Here is a 25773-nt window from a genome sequence, read left to right as displayed (position 1 = left end):
TGCAGTCACTCCTGTGTAAATGAACATTTTTGGAAACCACATTGATTATCTAAAGCTGCACTCAGTGTTTCTGTTAAACAACAGATCAACATATAAAGTATAAGGTAAGAGGAGCTGCACTGAGCCCGGTGTAAACGGACTGTAACAAAAAGATGGAAGTAGCTACCCAGACAAATAAATTATCAAGTTATTGAATATTGGTTAACACCGGCAAGCATGGTTGTCAAGCTGCGAAACTGCACAAAATGTGTGGCTGCACATCACGCTAATTAGATAGCTGCTAATTAGTGCTAACATATAAGTTAATACTTGAAATTTACCCACCGAAAATGGAGTGCAGTGTTTTCAGGCAGGCTGTTTGTACATTATTTGTCAAAAAACCCCAAAATGAAATGCTGTCAGGAAGAGGAAATTAGCTGAGACCAAATTGTTTAACATGGCAGTCTCTGGGGATTGGAGTCAACTCCAAGTGGCCATTAATGGAACTGCGGTTTTTTAGCACTTCCTGCATTGACTTCAGAAAGAGGGTGTAGCTTACAGAGTATTAGGATTTCTAAAGCGTGATTATACCTTCTGCTTGGGTCAGACAGAGTGATGGTCCGTGTGGACATCCATGTGTCTCCCTTTTTTTTTTTTTTGTGGTTCATCCATCTACTGCTAACTACACGCGCGCCTGAGGCAGTGGACTTCAAAGAAGTATGATTACTTGGCTGTTGGGTCTCAGCTTTTTTTCTCTTTTTTTTTTTGTCAATTGCAAAACCTTTGCCAAATAAATAAATAAAAGAAAACTTCTTATTTATTTCCCAACATCATCCTGCATATAACGTTAGAAAACTATTCCCCAGGATCTTTTGTTGGTGGACTTGGTGGACATGGGCGCTCACACTAGAAGCAATTTGCCTATTGGCTGCTTTTTAGTTGACGGGTGATCACTGGTGGACATTCCAGGCTTTGGTTGCTTGTCCTTCATTCTTATTGGTAATCTCACACCTCAAAGTTGAGAAAGGTTTAACTTGGCGCCTACCTACTTTTTGCATTCACTAGCAGAAATTTTGCTCTCTGTCGCTTACAGTTACTGAATGTCACTTTTGGTGGTCTGTGGTTGCCATGTTGGTGCTAGTAACTTCCTGGGTGGACAGCCCTTTAAAGTACAGTGAATGGTTCCTTACGATGTTATATAATTTGAATGCAGAATGGGCCATCCCACCCATCATCTGCAATATCCAACTATCTCTTGGATGTCCATTATAAATCAATTTATCTTATATCTTCCATGTTTTGTTTTGTTTTTCTCTCCCTTGCACAGAGGCGACAGAAACGATCTCTAATGCCAAGTCACCTCCTAAAAAAGCCAACGCTGCACATACCATTCAGGAGGTGATGGATGTGGAGGAAGTACATCTAGAAGAAGGAACAGCGGAGACATCCCAGGGTGAGGACTCTGAGCTGAGTCTGAGTTTTCAGGGCTATGTCGCCGAGCTGCGACAGTGCCAGAGCAAAATGAGAAACGCCCAGATGCCCCAGAACGGCCGCAACCCACCAGAGGGCCAGGACTGCAACACAGATCTTTACAAGGCCACCATCGTCTAAAGGGACTCTCTCTCTCTCTCTCCCCCCCCATCCCCACTGCTGCACTTTTAAAGCCTGAGCGACTGTTGTTTGAGGAGATGTAGTCGAACAATGTGCTGCATGTACAAGTTGTCAGTTTTCTTTACTAAAGCATCAATATTATGGTGATGGATATTGTATATTTGTTTAAAAACAGTTCAGGCATCTTGTTGACTTCTAGTACCGGTTGTAATTTTGGGACAGTGATTTGTTTTGTTATTGGTATGCTTTGATAATTAACTATTTTGAGCCATGTTAGGCTAAATAATAATACCACAGAAGAAGCCTGAAACTCACTTTGGGGTACCAGCTGATAATAATTGTACACAATTTAAAAAGTGGAAATGACTGAGAAGTAGGACACTGCTTGATAAGAAGCTGCTTAACATCTTCTAAACAAAAAAACAATGTAATAACCGGCAGCCTTCTGGTGGTGGGAACCAAAAAGTTAAAGCTCAGGAAAACGCTTGTTCAGGTTCTTGATAACAATTTCGAAACCATCACCAAATGATTTAATGAGCTGTTAAGCTGTTTGGGTATATTGAGTTTTACATTAAAGTCCCAGTTAACTGTCCAACGATTACCTTTTTCTGCTAGTCTTGCGCTGAGAAAAGTTGTGAGATGCAATTGAAATAGCAATGATAATTTAAAAATCTAGAAAGTAAAGCTTGACTTTTGTTTTACGTGTCCTGATTAGAAAGTAGGACCACATGCTAGGAGAGGACTCTTAGATATTTGACTATTTCTTGTTCATATTGTCTTCCTGTGTTGTACAGATGACACATAACAGTACCTCTATTGTCTGTAGTTTCTGCTTTTGTGGTTGTGAGGTTGTCCTAATTGTTGAACAATTAAAAGGCTTCGATGGCTCTACTTTCAACCAACTGTGTGTCTTTGCTTTTGTGCTTTCATCGGGTAAACGAGGGGGGGGAATACTTCAAATGTTTCTTTGTTGTTGTATCTAATCCAAAGTCTTCATTTCATACTTGGTATATTTGACCAGCTCAACGTGTTTGCTAAGTTAGTTAGAACCGTCAATAATTAACAACGTAGTCTTCAAGGCTGAACGATTTCCCATCTGGAAAGTCCACCTTCACTTGCTACTTATGTGCTATTTAGAGGCCCAGCCTCCTCTTTGTATTTTTAGCCCAACATCTGGAGGAAGATTATTACAGCTGGTGAAAATTAGAGGTTAGATTGCATGACTGGGGACTTTGACTTGATACAGCATGTCACTGCTGGAATGCTGACAAGATATGAAACTCTTGGATAGTTGACTTCCATGCTTTACCTGATTTCAGAGGTATTTTCTTTAATGAGTTCTTCTTAGGAACAACAATTCCTTTGAGGTCCCAAATTATCTTCCCGATTAGACATTTCCTTATCTTGAGATATTATTGAGCATAACACCTGTGAATATTTTACAGCAGACACTACTTTTCTTAGTCACACACACTTATTTCACTTGTATTTTGCAACCTTCAACTCCAGATTTAGAAAACTCATTGTGTACATTTCAGGACAGAAACCTTCTAGATGACAGATTATCTGAAGAGAACTGCAAACTGAATGAAGGGAGTGCTGACAGGAACAATAATGCTTGAAAATGCACATTAAAGGTAAATGCACCTTATTTCTTTGTCCAAATGGTCTAAGGTGTCTAATTGTATGAAATGATTAGCAAAACTGAGATAATTCCAATCACACCACAGCAACTCAGTGAATTTATTAGACTGACATGGTCAGGATGACTTGCTGAAGTTTAATCTGAGTATCAGAATGAAGAAGAAAATTGATTTAGGGACTTTCATGGTTGTTGATGTCAGATGAGTGGAGCTGAGTATTTCAAAAACGGCCGATGTGTTCCTGCACTCGCTATGGTTCATAGAGAACGGTCTGAAAAGAGAAAATATTTGTAAGTGACGGGTCTCTGGGTGGAAATGTCTGGAGAATAGCCAGACTGGTCCAGGTGGATACTAACCACTCATTACAACCAAGGTATGCAGAAGAGCATCTTCAACAACACTTCCAGCCTTGAAGCAGATGGCCTATAGCAGCAGAAGACTGCACTGGATGCCACTCCTGTCAACTAAGGAACTGCCAACAGGAAAATGTCTGTGAAGGTTCTCAGTCATCCAGGTCATCGTAGTCAAAGGAGCTTGCAAAGAAAAGTGTCTGGACTTCTTTAAGTTTACTTGAAGACGTTTCACCTCTCATCCGAGAAGCTTCTTCAGTTCTAAGGTCAAATGGTGGAGAGTCCCAGATATAAACCTAGTGGGAGTATCCCCCCACAGAGGGACAAAAGGACCCCCTGATGATCCTCTAATCGCCTGAGCCAAGGTGTGAAACTGGGTGTGGGTCCCAATCAGCCAGAGTTTCGGGTGTGTTCATTGTGAAACCTGGCCCCACCTTATCATGCGAATTCCTGAGGTCAGATGGCCCAGGATGTGAGTGGGCGTTAAGGCGTCTGGGAAGGGATCTCAAAACTGGACCTCTGCCTCACCACTACATATTTCAAATACAACGAAGGCTTTTACAGACAAAAACATGGCTGTGCCATGGGCTCCCCCGTGTCACCTATTGTAGCCAACCTTTACATGGAGGAAGTGGAAAGGAAGGCTCTTGGCTCTTTCAAAGGAAGAGTACCCAGCCACTGGTACAGATATGTGGACGACACCTGGGTCAAAATCAAGACACAAGAAGTGGAATCCTTCACTGCGCACATTAACGCTGTGGATAAAAACATCAAGTTCACCAGGGAAGACACAAAGGACAACTGTTTGCCTTTCCTGGACTGCGCTGTGCACATTGAAGAGAACGGCAAACTCAACATCGAAGTTTACCGGAAGCCCCCACACACGGACCAGTACCTCCTCTTTGACTCCCATCACCCTTTGGAACACAAACTTGGAGTAATTAGGACCCTACACCACCGGGCAGAACATGTTCCCTCTAAGCCTGAAGGAAAAAAGAAGGAACACACACATGTAAAGGAAGCACTCAAAACGTGCGGCTATCCTAAATGGGCGTTCTTAAAGTCAGCAAAGAGGCACAGAAAAGAAGACCAGACACCAACGAGGGAGGATAAGAAGGACAGACGCAACAACATTGTCATCCCCTATGTAGCCGGTGTATCAGAAAAACTTAGGAGAGTTTTCTCCAAGCATGACATCCCGGTGCATTTCAGACCCAGCAACACGCTCAGACAAAAACTGGTTCACCCGAAAGACAAAACGCCAAAACACAGACTTAACAATGTGGTGTATGCTGTACAGTGCAGCGAGGAATGCCCAGACCTCTACATTGGAGAGACCAAACAGCCACTTCACAAGCGCATGGCACAACACAGAAGAGCCACCTCCACAGGACAAGACTCAGCAGTCCATCTGCATCTTAAGGATAAAGGACACTCTTTCGAGGATGCCAATGTTCACATTTTGGACAGAGAGGACAGATGGTTTGAAAGAGGAGTGAAAGAAGCCATCTATGTCCACTGTGAGCGACCATCTTTGAACAGAGGCGGGGGTTTACGACACCAACTCTCTGCCATCTATAATCCAGTTTTGAGATCCCTTCCCAGACGCCTTAACGCCCACTCACATCCTGGGCCATCTGACCTCAGGAATTCGCATGATAAGGTGGGGCCAGGTTTCACAATGAACACACCCGAAACTCTGGCTGATTGGGACCCACACCCAGTTTCACACCTTGGCTCAGGCGATTAGAGGATCATCAGGGGGTCCTTTTGTCCCTCTGTGGGGGGATACTCCCACTAGGTTTATATCTGGGACTCTCCACCATTTGACCTTAGAACTGAAGAAGCTTCTCGGATGAGAGGTGAAACGTCTTCAAGTAAACTTAAAGAAGTCCAGACGCTTTTCTTTGCAAGCTCCTTTGACTGCCAACAGGAAAGTGATACTGCAAACAATATCTCACCACAACTATTGGGACAACAGAAGATTGGAAACATGTTGTCTCGTCTGATGAGTCTTCGTTTCTGCTGCGACATTCAGTTGGTAGGATCCGTATCTGGCGTAAACATGAAATCAATCCCGAATTGTATCGGCGGTACAGACTGCACCACTTAGTGAGCACCATTGAGACACCACAGCCTACCTGAGTATTGTTGCTCTCTATGACCACAGTATGCCCATTTTCTATTGGCTGACAATGTGTCGTGTCACAAAGTTCAGATCATCATAAACTGTTTTTTTTTAACACGATGAGTTCACTACTCAAATGACCTCCACAGTCACCAGATCTCAATCCAATAGTGCATATTTGTTCTCTTGTGGTAGCACGGAAGATTGGCATCGCGGATGTGCAACCGACAAATCTGCAGGAACCGTGTGATGCTGTCATATCCCGCGTCGATATGAAGCAAAATCTCTGTTAAGTACAGAAACGACGCACACCTACACCACAGGTGAAAGAAAAGCTAAAATTGGGCGACTTTAGGAGAAAGCAGTGTTAAACCTAAAAGGGGTAAGGATTGAGCGGTATTACCTCTCTGCCTGCCTCTGCCTCAAGAAACTTCTTGTTTCTTTCGTGAGTCGATAAGTCGTAATGATAAACCGTGGGCGACCGCAGAGGGGGAGCTGAGGGAACACCAGCCGGGATACAGGATGCCTCAGCGTCAGACAAGCCTAATGACGCAACGGGTTTACTCAATACAACTTCAACTTAGAGGGACTGGATAATACTTGTAGGATTTCCCACGTTTCCTATGACCAAAAACGGGCTGAGGACTCTGACACTGACAGATATTACGTGACAGGCACACGGGAAATAAGCTTCTCGGGACACCAGGGAAACATCAGATGCAAACTTTCGCGATGGCACACGCCGTGATGCTTTTTCTCTCGTGCGTTTTCGCAGGAGTGGTAAGTTTTAGCCACACTTCTCTACTCAACTGAGTCTGTGCTTATTGTTATTGCGTGTTTTTGAGAGCGTGAAAGGAGTGAAATAATGTCTCTCCCTTGATTTCAGCACACATTAGCACCTACATATGAAGCAGAGGCGGTGAGGGAGAGCCATACAGGCGAGTTTCTTTTTGTTTGTTTGTTTGTTTTTACTCTGGTCCTAAAATCATTTTTCTATATTATTATTATTATTTCACTTAGTTGGTGCTGCTGCACTCATAAGTCCTGAGTGAGCTGATGTTTGCATAGGTGTTACCTGTAGGGGAGGGGGTGTAGCTTGCTTATGGATTTTTATACATTCATTTGAAGTGAAAGGGTCTTTGTGTGTGAAAACCAGCGAGAGAGTGGGTGGGTCGGGGTTTCCAAGACAGTTTCTGCTGCTAATGTTTTGTGTTTTCCCCTTTACGTCCTCTGCAGTTGTTACCACCACCGGCAAAGAATGTAAATTCCCTTTTCGTCAGGGTGGAAGGATTCATCATCACTGCATCACTGTCCTGTCCTCAAGACCATGGTGAGTCCTTATTAGCCAGCCTGTCTGTCTGGATCTACTGTTTTGGTTGCACAAACAGTCTGTATTGTGTGTGTAATCAAGTCAAAACACACTTCTGGCAGAAGTGTCAGTCCTCTGACACACACTGACAGATCTCTCTCTACTCTCTCTCTCTCTCACACACACACACACACACACACGTTGTTTGATACGCATGATTTGAAACTTTTATTCCACAAAATGTAAAAAAAATAATCTTTGGATAATTTACAGATTATTTGATTTTTTAATACATCTTTTATTTTTTTGCTGTCTTGATGATGTGGTGCTGCTTTTAAATGTGCTAATTAAATAAAAGCATCTAGCCTTGACTTGACAGTACCCTTAGCACGGTCAAGGCACATGTAGCAGAAGAGCATCGTGACTGATGGAGCGGAGTCAGGCTGTGTGTTTTGATTGCTTGATAGTTAAGAAACAATGAGCCATAAGCTTCCCTTTTCAATCTCAAACTTACTGTATCCACACAGGTCAGACAGTTAGCTACACATGCATGATGCAAATCTCCGTGGTGCTTAAATGATGCTCATTTAGTACTAAAGGACCCAAAGAAAATATCCGGTCACAACATTACACCGCCACCACCATCAGCCTGAATCATGGACTCGAAGCACAGATTGATGCATTCATGTTTTCTACACCAAATTCTGAGCCTACTCATCAGACCAGACAGCATTTATCTTCTGTTGGCAGGTGTTTGTGAATTGTAGCCCAAGTTTCCTGTTTTTAGCTGACAGGATCATGTGTTTTTTTTCTCTTGTTGTTTTCCATCTGCTTCAAGGTTTGACGTGTTATGCGTTCAAAGCAGTCTGGCCGTTCTCCTCTGATCTCTGTTATCAACAACACATTTTCACACAGAGAACTGCCACTCAGTGGATATTTTCTGTTTTTCAGGCCATTCTTTGTAATCCCCAGAGATTGTTGTGCTGGGATATTCCCAGTAGATCAGCAGTTTCTGAAATACTCGAGCCAGCTGGTCTGGCATCAATACCATGCCACATTCAAAGTCACTTAAATCACCTTCTCCCGATGCTCGGTTTGAACTTCAGCAGGTTGTCTTGATCTTGTCTACATGTCTAAATGCATCGAGCTGCTACCATGTGAGGTGGGGCAAAATATCGATATTTTCATATATCGTATACCGTTTTCTTGTAGTACATTTATTGATGTACTGGTTTCAGATATCAATATATGTATTCATTATACCAGACACTACTTCAGTCTTTGTGGTGGCAGTTATCAACTGAAGAGCTTAAAATGAGCTTAAGTGAGCTGACACTGAAGAAGAACAAACTCTTTACTTCTTTAAGTATAGTTCTTCTTGTTAAGTCACACAGATACTGTGTCATAGATGACTGTCTTGCAGTGGATTACAGTATCACTGGAATATATATATATATATATATGTACAGAATATGTCTGTGTAAAAAATAAAAGCCAATATATTTATATCAGACTTTTAAATTCTATAACTTTAAAAGAAAGCACCGGAAACAGTCAACCTTTGTGGGGTTGGAAGATACAAAGTGCAGCTTTCTTCTTAAGGGAGAAATGTAGAGTTAGTGTTCTTATTTCTAATTGGTGGATAGTTCCTGGCTTTTTGCATGTTCTTAAAAGAACAAACACACTGGTGTTTTCCATCACTGCTGTAATAGCAGTGATTTGTACACTGATGCAGTGTGTTTGGGGTGTGTAGTCACACCTAATTACAGCTCGCAGGGATGAGGGATTTATGCGACAGTGCCATCTGATCACAAATTTTAGTGAGGTAATGAGCGAAAAAGCTTTAATAAAATGCTTATTGCTCAATTGCTGCTGGGGCCTGTGATGATTTTATCATAATACAGTGTTATCATTAATAACTGTGAAGATAAAATGCAGAGGTACTCTGTGAAACTGCAACTATAGCTGAAGTTTTGCCGTTTCCCAGCGTTTATCCCGAGGGTGCATAAACAGCTGCCTCAGTAAAACCATCATGGTGCAATTTGTTTTTTTTAATCGCTTCAGATTGTGACACAGCAACAATCATCTTTTTATGATTTTGGAAAAAAAACCCAAAACAACAGGAGACACGCTGGCAGGGTTTCAGTCTTCACTACTTGGAAATGATGCAGAAAGGGTGGATGCCAGCAAGCTGGAGCAACGTTTATGCAATTATACATGGGCCAATATTTTCTGGTCCACCTACATGTAAAGTTGCGGCGGTTTGACCCTGCATGTTTTTGTGATGTGCTCATCAGCTCACCGTCAGAATGGGTTTGTCATTAAGTGTTGTAGTTACAGTGAGTGGAGAAGAGGTATGTTAATGTTACGCAGGTTAGATTAGTGGATGATTGACAGAGTTAGTTAGTGTGCGTTGGCAGAAGATGCAGCGTTCTGGAGCAGGGTGTCAGTACTTGTGGGTTTGATTAAGGGTTGGGTAAAATCCTCTGCACATGGTTTACGCAATTTTATGTCACAATATCTATATGCCCAAATCCAACAGTATAGCATGACTAACCGTCAGCGGGCACGCTAACTTACACGCTTAGTCAGGATATGCTTACTAAGGTTGTAATCAGGGTGCGATGTGTGAAAAAGTCAGAGACGTTTGATGATTTATTTATTTATTATTTATTTATTTATTTTTACATCAAAATAATTCAGAATAAGAGTGGTCCTATATACTCCTTTATACAAATTCAGAATAAAAACATCCAACTATACTTAAAGAAATTACAGAAACTTGCTTAAGAGAGTTCAGGTTATGTTGAAGAATAAAGGTGATCATACCAAATATTAACTTTCAAGCTTGTTAGAATTGTGCAGACTCTGTTTTTGGCATATTTGCTGCATTTGCTGACTTGCAGGTGACTCTCTTCCTGTTTCCTTTGTCCCAGGTGCTCTCTTACACACAATTTTGATCGGGACAGGAAGTGGGGTTTCTGCGCACCAGAGAGAAGCCACCCCAATGGTTAGCTCACCAAACCAGCTGCAGATTGAATTTCCACTGCTGTTTAATTAGAAACTACAGTGTTGCGGTTGTTCTCCTGCTGATTATGTTTTGATGTTTTGATTTCAGTTTTTGTCCACACTTCACGCAGAATCACAGATCCGTGTCAGGCGAACCCGTGTCAGAATGGAGGCGTCTGCACAGCGATCCCACACAGACGCACATTCGAATGCTCCTGTCCTGAGAGCTTCTCTGGGAGAATATGTGAACAAAGTAGGTTCCTTTATTAATATTCTATGAATTAAAGGTATAGTGCTTGTCATCCATTCCTATTTGGTTTTGTCAGACTGTCTTTTTTTGTCTGTTCCCTGAACATATTCACATCAAAGTGCACGTTAGGCAGCCCATTGTCATTCATCTGTTGTCCACAGATGTAAACCAAAATCAAAAGCTTGCCAGCTAAAAACTCTGTAATCAAATTCATGCTTAGTAAAGGCAGTTGAGTGTGAAGAGTTAACTCCTTCTTCTCTGGAGACCAGTGAGCCACATAGAGAGGCTATATTTGTTAAAAATGCTCAACTGTTGACTTTTCAGAAAGGTTGCAGTTTGTGGGTCATTATGCAAAGAGGCCACTCATCATACAATGACTAAATTGGTGTGGCATTTGACGTGCTTCATTTCTGTTACATCTGCTACATTCAATAACGTTGTAGTTTACTGGCTCACTGGTAAGTGTTGTTATTTACACTGATTTACAGCTTTGATTAGGAGGAAAATTGCTGTCAGTAATTGTTGGAGGTTTTAAAATTTCACTGGTGACAAGAATAAGGATACTTTTATCCACAGGGCCCAACGCTGTTCTTTGTGAGCTTACCTTTTCCCAGCTGTGAACAACTAAATTTGGAGATTTTAGATATAAAATTTATATTATAATCTGGACTCGCTGTGCTTGCACAAGGTTTTCTATAGGAGTCAAAGAACATGCTAGGTTATAAGGCTGCCTGTGTGGTCCCCAAATACACTCGCAAAAGAGATTTTTGATCTTAATTTCCTGCATAAATAAAGGTTGATAACAAAAAAAAAAGGAAACAAACCGTGATGACAAACAAAAGCATGACAGTCTAAGTTCACTCTTGATTATCACAGTAGTTAAGAGCCTGTGTACCAGTTTTCCTTGGCTTTCAACCCCACCTCATGTAACCCTGTTCTGCCGCTGCCAGTAGCACCACCCATCTGTTAGTTCCAGAGATTTACACATTTACAATAAAAAAAGATTGTGGCCGATGCCAAAAAGCTGCCACTAGCAAAGCACCACAAAGTTGCCGTGCCCAAAGGTGGAATCACTGATGTCTGACGCAATAAATTCTCCAATGACTGGCAAGCTGTGATTATCAATTTTTGTAATTATTGGTTCCCAAACTTATCTGGGCAGGAGCTTCATATCCTGAAGGAATTAAGGCGGAACTGGTTACAGACCAGCAGTGACACAGTGATTTCTCTCTTTTTTAGCCGCAAATGTAGTTTGTTTAATTGACTTTAAATTGGTTTAGCTGCATTCAGCTATATCCTTACACGCCACTGACAGACGTGACCTGATGCTATCAAGATGACAACTGAGCAATCTCTATTTGCTGATATAGACACTGAGATGTGATTGAAAGATTTGAGTGACAGTCTTAAGTTCGCCACGGTCCTATAAATGCGGCATACGCTTCAAAATAACGTGACGTGTATAACATTGAAATGACATGCCAGTTTCATTTAATCTGTGTTTTCCGTTAAAATGCTGCTGAAATTTCGCGTGCTTGCCTTCAGGCCAAAATAATGGCAAATCAGTTATGAGTCACCTGTAAACAGGTTTCACTTTTCAGCTGAAAGCAAAGCAGTGAAAGAAGATGGAAAAACACAGAAAAATGGATCCATCGCAGCAGCTCAGCCATCGGAGATTTGCTCCGTACGCTCCATTGAGCTCTTCAATCTGCTCTCCCATTTCAGCCCCGACGCCTTTCATGTGTTGTGTCGGCTTTTTCAGAGAAGTGCTACGAAACCGTACACCTGCGCTATTATGACATCGGAGAGTCTTGGGGACGAATTCACCTCCGTAATGTGGAACAGTGCACATGTGTGGCAGGGGAAATCAAGTGTGAGAGAGTCCACTACACGAGTAAGACATGCTTTCTGCTTTTGTTGTTCTGCTCTGAATGTGTCCAGTTTTTTTTTTTTTTCTTGGCCATTTTTTGCTATTTTTGGGGTGATGAGAGCGAAACTCAATACAATAGGCTGCAATGACTTCAGCGCTATTTGCTTTAACAGCTGCTTGAATTGATGTTCAAATCAGCGAATGACAAACGAAATATTGCTACATGTTAGAATGTTTTGGGGTTTGTTTGTTTTTACATTAAATAAGCATAAAGATAAAAACCTAGCAACCTTAGCAACTCATATAATTTTAAAAAAATATTATACAACATGATCTCAGGCCTCCCAAAAAGTATCAGATCTCCTCCTAGCCTGAAGAAATGTTTTTTTTTCACTCTCATAAGAGGGGGTTTGAAAGACGTGCCCTACCCTTTCTTTGATCACAGCTCCATAGTTACAAGAGTAACTTTGCATTGAAGAAAAGGCAGATTATATGACTCACTGTGACTCAGGAATGGTGTTTTAGGACACACCCCATGGGTCCATAGGGTGCTTTTATCTCAATGGGGGGATGTTCACGGGCGTTTAGCAGATTCCCCTGGCATAAAGGAGATACAATCAGAGAGGTATTTTCATGCTTCTTCAGCTGAAACTGCTTTTGTCATGATGATAGGGGCTCAGCTTACAGGAGTCGCAGAACTAAAAAAAAAAAAAAAGTTTTCTAGCTTGAACCTGACCCTTAATGTGCTTTACATTGTTTTTCTTCAAAGCACATCCGGACTGCTCACTTTCAGTAAAACCCAATAAACCTATGGCATCTCTGATCCCCAGAATATTTTCTGTATGTTATATTATTTCACAAGAGGCTGCTCAGACCCAGATATATTACATGTACATAAGAACACAGATGCATGGGTGAGAGCGAACCAAAACCAAAAAAATGAGACCGGAAGATGTTAGTAAGTCCAACTGAGCAGAACTGTAGAGTCAGGTTAAAATACTCAGAGGTTTCTTTTGCAGTTTTCTTTTGGTAATCTAAAAATATTAAAAATTACATTTAAAACCTGTGTAGGAAAAACCATGATGGTGTAGCAATGCTAATTATTGTTGAATTATTGTCTGTTATAAATGTACTATTACAGTGATTTCCAATGATTGATGCCACAGTACAGAAGTTTTAAATAGCGAGGTCAGTGTATGTCAGAGTAATCCTTGTGAGCCAAAAGCTCAGGCTTCATACTGCTCTAAATGCTCAGTTTCACACAGTTTTTCTTTTCAGACGTGGCCATGCATGATTTAATACATATAGTACATACATAATACATATATAATATATAATACATATATATTATATACATATATAATTCATACCTCATACACAGAACAGCAGCAACCACCTAAGTGCTGTTTAAGCTTTCTCGTTATGAGGTGCAGCCAATCAGCATAAAGTTCCCTTAACGCCCCAGTCGCACACGTCTTCAAAGTAAAAGTTGTACAACTTACGTTCTCTGTTTTACTAACACTTCGCAACTAGCTGGTGAGTGTTTGCAGATGAGTCTGTGGCTACCACACAAATTACTTGTGACAACAGCAAATTGCTAGTGTCCAAAAAGAATCACAAGGAAGTTTTAATGCATCAACAGCAAGCAACAGGTCAGTCAGGCAATACACTTTTTACCTTAGCAACTGGTGGTTTCCTTGGTTTAGTTCCAACCGGTTGTTCCAAAGAGTAAAAATTGCAAATGTCTGGCCATTTGCTACAATTTTGTTGGCATCTATAGGAATTCTACTTCAGGACTCTACATTAACTGCTTACATTCAGAATTCAGAATCTCATAGATTTGAAACAGAAATTCCTCCAAAGATAGTAATGTAGGGATGGCAATTTTAATAGTTGCAATTTCCCAGCAAAATGACCTAGGTGCTCGGCAACCTTTTTATTTTATAGAAATATAACCAGAATACAACAACCTGGCAACCAGTTGGGTCTAGTCACCTAATGCAAAGATACACGTGGTAGACGAGCTGTGTTCATTGACACAGACTGACTCAGACTGATTGCAACATGTTGAGAGTCTTTCTGAATTTATAAATTAGACAGCAATCATTTGGAAACGATTATGGTCTGAGTCATACTGCGATTGATTGGAGACAGGTTGCCACCTACTAAGCAATCACCTTCAATTGACCTGTTGGTTGCTACAGTTACTTGCAACTGTTTGTCATATGTGGAACAAATTCACTGCAAACACTCAGGACAGAGGTTGCCATTGTATTTTTATTCTAATGTGACTGAGTCACAAGGGAGATAAATAATAAACTGAGGGGCCACACCAATGCTCTTTTAAACTGTGCATAGCGACTATCATAATGGAAGTATCATAATGGGTCCGTTAAACAAGCTAAATGTTAATAAAGTTTTGCTGAAAAACAAGCATTTTAAAGAGAATGGTATAAGGATGTGACGGTGTGTGTCTTGATGTGTCCAGTGTGCCGTACAAACCCATGTCAGAACGACGGAACGTGTCGACTGATCGTATCCACCGGAAATGAAGTGTGTAACTGCAGGCATGGCTACAGTGGACCTCACTGTAGTCTCGGTAAGTCATACGCTGAGTGCTACGTTCCTGTTTTCCTCATTCAAATGGAAATGCAAAATTTGCTCTGAGCAGAAAGCACAGTTGACATGAAATGATGTTTGTATCGGGCTAAAAATAGCAGAGGGCAGATTTTCTAGTCACTGCAGTCTGCATAGAGCCAGAGTCTTTGTCATATGCGAGAGCAGATGTATGGAATCCTCATTGTGTCACGTATGCACAGACGCATGCTCGTGCATGTGTGGATGACAATAGTTTGATTAATGGTCACAGGTGAGGGCGTGCTGGCGAGCTTGTACCCAGCTGTCATTAACGCATTCAAAGAGAGGTTTTAAAACGTGTTCTGACTCATTCTGAAGAGAAGAGAGCTGTCATCGCACACACATATCTGCTGCATTGGGAGTTTGTGTGATCGCTTTCATATTGTTTACATACCTGTGTTTTACTGTGGTTACGGCTGGGATTATTTCCGTGTCTCTCTCTCTCTCTCTCTCTCTCTCACTCTCTCTCTCTCTCTGTGGCTTGTGTGAGCAGAGCCAGAGACAGAGTGCTATAGCAGCAGGGGCACAGGTTACAGAGGCCTGGTGGGCACCACCGTGTCCGGCGCCCGGTGTCTGCCGTGGAACTCAGACCTGCTGTTTGATGAGCTCCATGTGGGCACAGTGATTGCATCACCTGTTAAAGGCCTTGGGGAGCATGCCTACTGCAGGTGTGTGTGCTAAATCATCCTGCCTTAATAGCAGCTATGGTAGATTTTCTAGTAGTTGTTTCTCCAACAGTTAATCAAAATGAGATATTAAAGCCTTTGTCGGTTGCTGTGCTGCAAACAGTCTTATCTGGAAGGCCACATTTCTATATAGTTTGCACATAATTTCTGTTTTAAAGCTGCAGTATCCAACTTTTTTTTTTACCCTGAGCTAGCAAAAGCCGTATGCTCCTTATCTGTCAACTCCATGTGTCAACTCTTGTCATTCGTGTGACTTACGAGCACATAGCTACTGAGGGGAAACCCTGAAACCATCATGCCAAAAGGCTTATCTCTGGCACATTCACTCTTCCTGCCTTCTTCCTTCAGTTGATTTCTTACTATGACTTCTCATGAGCAGGAAGACATACTGACAGCAAATGGCACGTTTCCCAAATTGTCCCAGGCCAAAGCAAACAATGGGATTTAGACTTACACCCAGGCTCGGATAGATCATTAATTATTGGTAAGATTGCATATTGCAGCTTTAAAACTAAAACCTGAATCCTGGTTGTTAAAACGTGAAACGAATGTAGAAAGAAAGCGAATTATCCGCGTGTGAGTGTGTGGATTTGAATGGCAATGGAGCCCCTGCGAGACATTCAGCTAATGAAGCAATATATAAAGACAGGAAGCAGCGAGGCTACACGCACACAAGCACGCACACACTCTGTCCGTTGTGTATCTCTGTGTGTAGAAACCCAGACGAGGACAAGAAGCCTTGGTGTTACACAATAAAAGACAACGCCATCTCCTGGGAGTACTGTGACGTCCCCTCCTGTGTGATGGCTGCGTGTGAGTAAGCAGGACGCAGGGAAGGAGTTTGTGTGCAGAATGTAATTATGTTGTAATTGAGGCGGTATATTGGAGTGTGGATATGCTTTAGCATAAGATTAAGGCATACATCTGTTAGCTTGACCAGACACCTGAGCTGTTCTGCTGTTTAAATCTATATATGTACATATTCTAATACCCCTCGTTTGTAATAATGTTCATATCCAACTCTTGGCTTAATTTTGTTTCCTCATTAAGAGTAGCAGATTTATTTAGCTGCCACTCTCTGAACATTCATTCCATCATTACAACATGCAATAAGTAATGATCTTTCACAAAGGTCACGCAGTGCAGCAGCGTCTTCTCTCTCTCGGTCTCGTTCATATGACATTGACACTGACGCTCCACATTCCAGAAACATTTCTCGAATGTGGAGGCTTATTAAATGCCTTCACATTTAATTAAAATCCAGTTTTAGATTTAAAAACAAAAAAAAGTGCAGAGAAGGCAGCTAATCTGTGCAGCTGAGTCACGCTGCTCTCGAAAGTTAAATTCAAGCTGACTGGTTTAGTGAAAGAGCTTTTTTTTTTTTTAAAGGAAAAACATTGGCTAGGTTAGATATGGGGGAAATAATAAGACATTACTCACCCTGAATCAACACGTCACGTCAGGTGGAGCCAAATGTTGATGTGGTGAGTGGGGTTTGGCACAGCTGTCTGTCTGTCATGATGCCAGGGGTATGCACCGAATTCATAATCCTCTTCCTGATCATCCTCAACACATGATTTGCAGCAAGAGGACGCTTTGCCACACTGAACATCATCACCTTATAGAAATGACTGTTTTTGTTTTTTGTGCTTCTTGCAGGGGGAAATCAACCAGCAGTAGATTCAAAATTATTCAGAAGAGGTATTTAGGAAGCTAGTAAAAAAAAATAATTCTAAATCTAAGCTAGTTGATTGTTTTGTAGTTTCTTATCTGTTAGCATCTTTCAGCTCTTTTTAGAAAGTGGCATTTTGCTGTGTCCAAGTTAAGCTGAAAATAATCCTCTGTTTGAACTTTTCTCAGCTTCTTCTCTGAGGTTTACTCCATTCAACGTCCTGCCCACCATTGAAAAACCCAAACCCTCCAAGCCGGCCAAAAAACCCTTATGCGGGACAAAGCACAAGAAGAGGTTATCGACAGCCAGAGGGAGGATAATGGGTGGAAATTCGTCTCTGGAAGGTAGTCATCCATGGATGGCAGCCATTTACATCGGACAGTCAGACTTCTGCGGCGGCACTCTCATCTCCTCTTGCTGGGTCGTGTCTGCGGCCCACTGCTTCTTCAGCAAGTATGTATTGAATTCTACCGCTGCAGAGGATGTTACACACATTAGTGGAAAAAAGGCAACACTATGAGTTTTTCCAGCCATTTTGACCCCTCTGCACAGTGTTATCTCTTAATCTTGGAAAGTGTGAGTCTTTTAAGAAATCGTATCCCCTTTTGAGTCAGTCTATGAAAGACTAAAGGAAGCTTGACAAAAAAAAGTCACATTTCTTGAATTTTAAACAGTAATATATTCTCTCTATATTATATAACAAACGTGTCTAAATATGCATGTTGTAATGTTTACATGCAAATGTTAGCACCTTCCTCTGATGTCAGTAAAACAGATGTCTGTTTACTGACATCCACAAGTTCAAATCTTTAGCTAAAGCAACTGAATGTTGCACTGGACCTGCACAGCAGAGTGCATACAGTGGGGCAAAAAAGTATTTAGTCAGCCACCGATTGTGCAAGTTCCCCCACATAAAATGATGACAGAGGTCAGTAATTTGCACCAGAGGTACACTTCAACTGTGAGAGACAGAATGTGAAAAAAAAAAAAAAAAAAATCCATGAATCCACATGGTAGGATTTGTAAAGAATTTATTCGTAAATCAGGGTGGAAAATAAGTATTTGGTCAATAACAAAAATACAACTCAATACTTTGTAACATAACCTTTGTTGGCAATAACAGAGGTCAAACGTTTACTATAGGTCTTTACCAGGTTTGCACACACAGTAGCTGGTATTTTGGCCCATTCCTCCATGCAGATCTTCTCGAGAGCAGTGATGTTTTGGGGCTGTCGCCGAGCAACACGGACTTTCAACTCCCGCCACAGATTTTCTATGGGGTTGAGGTCTGGAGACTGGCTAGGCCACTCCAGGACTTTCAAATGCTTCTTACGGAGCCACTCCTTTGTTGCCCGGGCGGTGTGTTCTGGATCATTGTCATGTTGGAAGACCCAGCCTCGTTTCATCTTCAAAGTTCTCACTGATGGAAGGAGGTTTTGGCTCAAAATCTCACGATACATGGCCCCATTCATTCTGTCCTTAACACGGATCAGTCGTCCTGTCCCCTTGGCAGAAAAACAGCCCCATAGCATGATGTTTCCACCCCCATGCTTCACAGTAGGTATGGTGTTCTTGGGATGCAACTCAGTATTCTTCTTCCTCCAAACACGACGAGTTGAGTTTATACCAAAAGGTTCTACTTTGGTTTCATCTGACCACATGACATTCTCCCAATCCTCTGCTGTATCATCCATGTGCTCTCTGGCAAACTTCAGACGGGCCTGGACATGCACTGGCTTCAGCAGCGGAACACGTCTGGCACTGCGGGATTTGATTCCCTGCCGTTGTAGTGTGTTACTGATGGTGGCCTTTGTTACTGTGGTCCCAGCTCTCTGCAGGTCATTCACCAGGTCCCCCCGTGTGGTTCTGGGATCTTTGCTCACCGTTCTCATGATCATTTTGACCCCACGGGATGAGATCTTGCGTGGAGCCCCAGATCGAGGGAGATTATCAGTGGTCTTGTATGTCTTCCATTTTCTGATGATTGCTCCCACAGTTGATTTTTTCACACCAAGCTGCTTGCCTATTGTAGATTCACTCTTCCCAGTCTGGTGCAGGTCTACAATACTTTTCCTGGTGTCCTTCGAAAGCGCTTTGGTCTTGGCCATGGCGGAGTTTGGAGTCTGACTGTTTGAGGCTGTGGACAGGTGTCTTTTATACAGATGATGAGTTCAAACAGGTGCCATTCATACAGGTAACGAGTGGGGGACAGAAAAGCTTCTTACAGAAGACGTTACAGGTCTGTGAGAGCCAGAGATTTTCCTTGTTTGAGGTGACCAAATACTTATTTTCCACCCTGATTTACGAATAAATTCTTTACAAATCCTACCATGTGGATTCATGGATTTTTTTTTCACATTCTGTCTCTCACAGTTGGAGTGTACCTCTGGTGCAAATTACTGACCTCTGTCATCATTTTAAGTGGGGGAACTTGCACAATCGGTGGCTGACTAAATACTTTTTTGCCCCACTGTATAGTAAAATACAATATATGGTATCTGCAAAGCTTTCTTTTTAAGCCCCATGTCTACTGCTACAACTGTGTTTTAGTACAGTTGGGGCATGATTGGATTTCTTATTAGAAAGTATTAATTAAAATTCACAATATAAAATAGCATTATCAACATCGCAGGGGTTTAACTATCTTATAGCCAGCATGGTGCTTTAGGAAGGAAAATTACAGAATTAAGTGGATTTTTTTTACAGCACAAGTGACATTAAAATCATTAGATTTTAATTATTAGACTTTGAAGTAGTGTAAAAAAATTTAGACTGATTTTTAGCCTAAGTGACAAAGTGGTAAGAATGCATACCACATGGCTAAAAGATCGGTCAACCAGTCTGACTCCCTTTGTGTGTCATTGTTCTCTTCCTGTCTACTGTTGCTACTATGGTTCCTACAGGTGTAACAATCATGATAAAAATGGTCTTTTTGCCATCTTGAGTGACCACATTTGGATGATAGGACGCTGTGCTAAATTATCAGCTAATGATTGGTTGGTAAGCTTGGTTAGCATCCTGTAGCTATATACCGCTCCTGGAAAAGTAATGGCTAAAGCCCCAGACACACAGGGCTAGAGACCAGTCACCTTAGCAACTGCCAGTCACCAGCATAAAATGTGAATTAATTAGTGAAAACCTCTTTGTTATTACTTTGGTCATGGTTTCAACTTGTCTGCAAACGCTTTCCAACTACTTTGCAAACAGCAGTAAGATTTTACAAAGTGCGATGCCAGAAACGGAGACTGTTTCTGGTTTGCGTTGCACTTTCTCCAAGTTTAAGTACCGCTTTGCTAGCAGTTAGCAATTATACAAAATGCTGTCTTTCATGCAAACTGCAAAGAATCTGCTTGCAGCCAACACGTTTTTTGATACAGCATCGTCTTTGCAACTGAGTTTACCAAATGAGGGCTAGCAGTCTCCAGCAACCACTCACCAAGTGGTCGCAAAATGCACAGTTTTCCTGAGTGACACGCAGTTATATAACATCCAAAAGGGCAGGCAACTCTCAAGCAATGTAAGCATAATGCCAAGCAAGGGCTGGTTTAAGGCACGTCTGCATTTGCTTCACCTTTTAGACCTGGAAGCTATATTCTCTTTAATAATGCATAACTTTAACTTTTGGTATTGTTTTGTTTGCTAGCAGATTCATGCGTTCGTCCATAGTTTGCACTTAATACTCGAACTCGTATGCAAATACTCATCGACTACTTTCCAAATGGCAGGAAAAACACCTGTTTAATTGCAGCATTTGGAAGTTCTGCATTGGCTTCCTTTTTCACCCCCTTAAAGGCCAAATGTGATTGACTGTGCTGCTAAAAGCTCAAACAAATGTTTTGTGAAGGTATTTTGGGTTCTCCAATTTTCCCACCAGATTTCACGAAAAACAAGGTGAAGTACTCCAGTTACCTCACGTTTATTTTGACTTGATGAGCTTTGTGAGTGTGGACTTTGGTATACTAATGAATTAATTAAGAATGTCTTTCTTCAGCCCCCTGAAATCTCAAATCCGTGTGGTCCTGGGCCAGCATAGCTTTAATACCACCAGTCCCAACACGAGGACATTTGGAGTGGAGGACTACGTCTTTCCAAGGCACTTCTCAGTGTTTAACCCAACACTGCATGACATTGGTAATTATTTAACGCATACACACACACACACACGCACACATATGCCAGTGACTCACATAAACTGGAAGACCTCTTGTCCCTGTTCAGAAACACACAAACCCACTTAAGAACCCAGTCTGTATGCACAGCTGTGCTTCACTGAACAGCTGTGTCCCTCTGCACCCCCGCAATAAAAACACGCACAAACACAGATGCACACATATATGTATATTGACAGTTGGGTGTGGCATTTTCCCGAGGCGAAGTCAGCCATTTGCTTCATACCTTTTCTTCATTTCTTTGCATGTTTCATGACATTTCATTTCTGTTTGGCAGTTCTAATCAAACTGAAGAAGCAGGACGGGCGATGTGTGAAGAAAACCCCGTTCATCAGGCCCATCTGTCTCCCAGACAAAAGCATGACGTTCCCCGATTACTACTGCTGCACCATTAGTGGCTGGGGACATACACAAGAGAGTGAGTAATGAGGAGGTCATGGCAGAGCTGTGTCATTTCCGTTTTGTCACGATGACAACTATTTACATTCGTGCATTGATCACAGGGAGCACATTTGTCGTGCACCTCCAGTGAATGATTTATTTGTTTACACGCTTAAACCGTGACGGTGGGGCCAAAATTGTTTGCGCTGCTATGTGTCTTTGAGAAAAGTTTCAGATTTATTTTTAACGCACATAAAAGAAACATTTTGTCACTTTGGAAAATAGTAATTTGCTTTCATCTTGAGGGCTAAATCTGTCACAACCGGGACATGATTAGCCTAGCTTAGCTTAGCATAAGGACCGGGAAAAAAATACGGGGTGACAGCTCGGTGTTACTGGGCTTTTATCTAACACAATGACTCATTTGTGTTTTATTTGACAGAGGGAATGGGATACTCCACTCTGCAGGAGGCTGGAGTAAGACTGACTCCTCATGATAACTGCAAGAAGCCTGATGTGTATGGCAACCATGTCACCAGTGACATGATTTGTGCAGGGATTAACGGCTGCGTTGATGCGTGCCAGGTAGGGAAGCATTTTGAGGACTGTCATGTTTTCATGTAATTCTGCCAAGGAAGTGCTGGTGTCCTAAAACAGAGTCCCATGATAGAAACATCTTTTTTAATTTTAAATTAGCTCCTGGCTCAATGTTCTATTTGCAGTTAAGACACCAGATTCACCAGCACTATAGAGCTCAGCAGTGAGGTCCTGGAAATAAAACTCATAGTCACGTTCTGATTATGAGCCATAATACTATAACTATACATAGTAGAGCTGCTACGACATTGTGAAATGATGATATGTGTCAGAAGAAACCACAGTTCTATATGATAACAACTTTGTTTTTAGGGAAACAAGTTTTATTTACAATGTCGTGAAGAAAATGCTGAATTTAAACAGCGGTATCTCTCGTGGTTGGACATGAAGGTTACCATGGACCTAAAGGAAGGTTAGAAGAAGGTTAGAAGTCGTTTGCTGTAAATTCGATGAATTGCAAAACATTATGGGATGAGTAGTTCCTTCACTGTTTTAACTAATCATTTTTTTCTTTTTATTTCCCTTTAATTTTTTATCTGAATCTTTTCCTTTATAGTCATGATTCACCTCATAGCTGGTTGGCTTGGTTAAAAGCTTAAAACTCTATATAAGGCTTTTCGGAAACATCAGTGGAGTAGATCCATCCATCCATTCTCTTCCGCTTATCCTTATCAGGGTGGGAAATTCACTTGGGAAAGTGGGCGATTGAGCGCAATAGTGACAATATTATGGCTTATTATCAAGTTATTTATAAAGAATATCAATAGGAACTTTTTTGCGATTTAATCTCTTTTCTGTCATTACATATTTTTTTTCATTTCAGATTCTGCTTCACTTATTTTACTCTCAGCCAGAACCAAAAAGCTGAGCATACTTTTTACATTTTTTTATTTTATGGTATATTTTTGTTAGTTTTTTTCTTTAATTATTTAACAGTATTTTAATTAAGAGTTAGATTGTGTTAATAGTTCTAACCCACAGTGTTAATGCTCCTGCTCTCAACTACACTCTTACACGCTGCATCAAACAAACTTTGATGCACAGTCATGTGATCCCACTGCAGGTCATTGCAATTATATGAAGCTGCTGGATGTTGGAGATATGAACTACTTTGCTTCATGAAGATCTCAACATTTTAACCAAAAATCTATTTTACAATGGCAGATTTTAGAGTTTAAAAAAAAAATCAATGTTACATTTTCAACATCTCATTTAATGCATGACTATACAAACTTAAATACACGGAAATTTAAGAAAGAAGAATAGAAAACAAATGTCTTTATTTCACTGTGTCTGGGACGGTACAGTACTTAACCTCCCGCCTTGGCTCTGTTGGGGATGACATCAGAGGCCAGGCTTGAGGTTTCACAGTAATGGAACAGCACTTAAGATGGTAGGAGGGATTCCCCTGAGTGAAATGTTGGGGGAAGGCAACGAGGGTCTCAGTGATATTCAGAGATGTCTGTGGTGTGACACTACCCCCTCATCCTGCTGTGTAAAATATTTGAACTCCTTCCTGTTAAATTAAATGAGACAACTGACTATTTAGCTCATAGGTAGAGAGCAATTTTGAGGAATATATTCATTTTTGAGTGTGTGACTCAGCCGTTTGTGTGCTTTCGCTGTGATCTGCGTGTATATTCATGTGTACATCCACTTGTGCGTTTCCTCAGGGCGACTCCGGGGGCCCGCTGGCTTGTGGGAGGAATGACGTCAGCTTCTTGTACGGGATCGTCAGCTGGGGGGAGGGCTGCGGCCGCTCCAATAAACCCGGAGTTTACACAAAAGTAGTGAATTACATAGACTGGATCGATTCAGTGATCAAACGCAAACCCAAGCCTTCACCAAACGACATTACCTGGAAATAACCTTTCGTGCATGAGATGTTTAGAGATATTATATATGAACTTTTTTACAATTTTTTTTATTATTGTAAAGCTTCTGGAAGTTTACAGGTTATTTGTTTAACTGTGAAATATTTTGAGACTGAATAAACCTTCAATGACTTTCAGTGACATCAAACTTTGAGTGTCTTTGTTAAAGAGCTGTGATTTGTTGTGAATGTAATTAAAACAAGCCAGTCAAGGTTCACTTACAAGCTGAATACCATGATGTTTTTCTCCAAGTGGACTTTCCTCTGTTATCATGAGGCTGGATTTTCTGAGATTTGATATGTATTGCTGTTCAGTTCATTCATCAGATATTTCTCTCTTTAGTTTTTTTTTAAAATTAAGTATATAAATGGGCTTTAGAAATAATAGATGGATTAAAAATAGCTCATCTCAAGGTCTTGAGTCCTTTTACTGTACTAGTTAAGCACATTAGCTTTGAAACAGTGAAACATCTCTAAGAAAATAACAGAAACTGGGTAAAAAACAATATATATTTATTGCTGATATATGTACAATTACATAAAGAGACTGTATAGACTTGATGTGGTACTTTTAATATGCACAGTTCAGTTTTAAGGTTGTTTTGTGGATAAACTTTCCAGATACCTAAAACTATGAAGCCAAATACAGAAAGTAGCTCCAAGAACAACTGAATGTAAAGATAATAAAGGGGTATTAAAAGCTTAAAATGACCTTAATAGGTCCAGAGACACTGAGTGCATGTGATTAGCTCCAGGGTCTGGGAGACCTTGGGTGGCACCAAACACACCCCTGAAGTTAGACTGCCCTGCTTTGGTTCTCAAATCAATGAAGTGCATGGATACAAATTACGTCGGGGTGTGGGTGACCTTTTTTCTGGAAATTCTAAATACACCTTCATGGTGTTTAGTTGTTTAATCCGTTTAAATTGAACTTCAGATTGCTTTCCCTCCTTGGTGTGGTTCTTTTGCACAGGTGTGCAGACTAAAACAACTGTACCAAAGCCTTTCAGAGGAGGCGGACCAAACAAACTGCAGAGCAGTTCGCTGGTGAGAATGCGATCTCACCTCGATGCAACCCAGTTACCAGGTATACACTAATCAGCAGAGTGCCACAGAGGTACACGGAATATTATTGGCTGAAATAATAATTAACAGAAAAATATGAATGTTAGGACTGAAGTCTCCATGTTACCACTCGTCCAGAATACACAGCTGTCTTCCTGCTTTCGCTCTTGCTGCTCCCACTGCAGATGTGTGGCCGACAATCAAAATGAAACTTTGCGTTTTTGCAAACTCATCAGCTGATAAGTGGGCTAGAGTAAATGAAGTACAGGTGTATCAATGAGTACCCCTTCACACGGTGAATCAGTGCCTCCTGCCTCTTTTACTGTGCAAAGGTTTTGTCCATTTTTTGGCCACATCTACTAATGTACATTTACACAGGCTGGTGATATGTCCACAGTTAAAATCCTTATAACTTGTTTAATTGTCAAACCTTTTTCCAGTGGTTTTGTGTTTTTTTCTGGTTGCTTTCCATTGACTTAACCTTCAGTCCAGTGTACTTCCATTTGATGCAATTCAGACTCCGATTTATTTATATAGTGCCAAA

The 25773-nt window shown here is 41.2% G+C and overlaps 2 protein-coding genes across 6 annotated transcripts in view; both read left to right on the top strand.

Annotated features, from left to right (window-relative positions):
• rgs12a (regulator of G protein signaling 12a) overlaps nucleotides 1-2492 on the top strand; it is a 42533-nt gene extending 40041 nt beyond the window's left edge. The window contains exon 18 of the mRNA XM_084924210.1: nucleotides 1307-2492. Coding sequence (XP_084780336.1) covers nucleotides 1307-1590 — 284 coding nt within the window. The 3' untranslated portion in view covers nucleotides 1591-2492. The remainder of the gene's footprint in view (nucleotides 1-1306) is intronic.
• A 3395-nt stretch (nucleotides 2493-5887) lies between these two features.
• Nucleotides 5888-24430, top strand: hgfac (HGF activator). Of its 5 annotated transcripts, none has more exons than XM_084924205.1 (15): nucleotides 5888-6491; nucleotides 6598-6649; nucleotides 6948-7041; nucleotides 9957-10030; nucleotides 10161-10282; nucleotides 12005-12173; nucleotides 14638-14748; nucleotides 15280-15454; nucleotides 16188-16285; nucleotides 17132-17173; nucleotides 17333-17597; nucleotides 21136-21275; nucleotides 21591-21731; nucleotides 22137-22279; nucleotides 23965-24430. In XM_084924205.1, exons 1-15 carry the CDS (start codon nucleotides 6429-6431, stop codon nucleotides 24157-24159), a joined length of 1884 nt encoding a protein of 627 aa, XP_084780331.1. In that variant the 5' UTR covers nucleotides 5888-6428; the 3' UTR covers nucleotides 24160-24430. The 5 variants fall into 5 exon arrangements, with proteins under 5 accessions (XP_084780331.1, XP_084780333.1, XP_084780335.1 ...); XM_084924206.1 differs by having other exon boundaries at nucleotides 5899-6491; nucleotides 10139-10282; nucleotides 12042-12173; nucleotides 23965-24426; XM_084924207.1 differs by lacking the exon at nucleotides 17132-17173 and having other exon boundaries at nucleotides 5890-6491.
• The last annotated feature ends 1343 nt before the right edge of the window (nucleotides 24431-25773 follow it).

Source organism: Perissodus microlepis, chromosome 3, assembly GCF_051167445.1.
Source record: "Perissodus microlepis isolate ML-2025 ecotype Zambia chromosome 3, ASM5116744v1, whole genome shotgun sequence".
NCBI classification, from domain to species: domain Eukaryota; kingdom Metazoa; phylum Chordata; class Actinopteri; order Cichliformes; family Cichlidae; genus Perissodus; species Perissodus microlepis.
The sequence above is the reverse complement of the archived record's forward strand: the minus strand, read 5'-3'. Positions and strand labels throughout refer to the sequence as shown.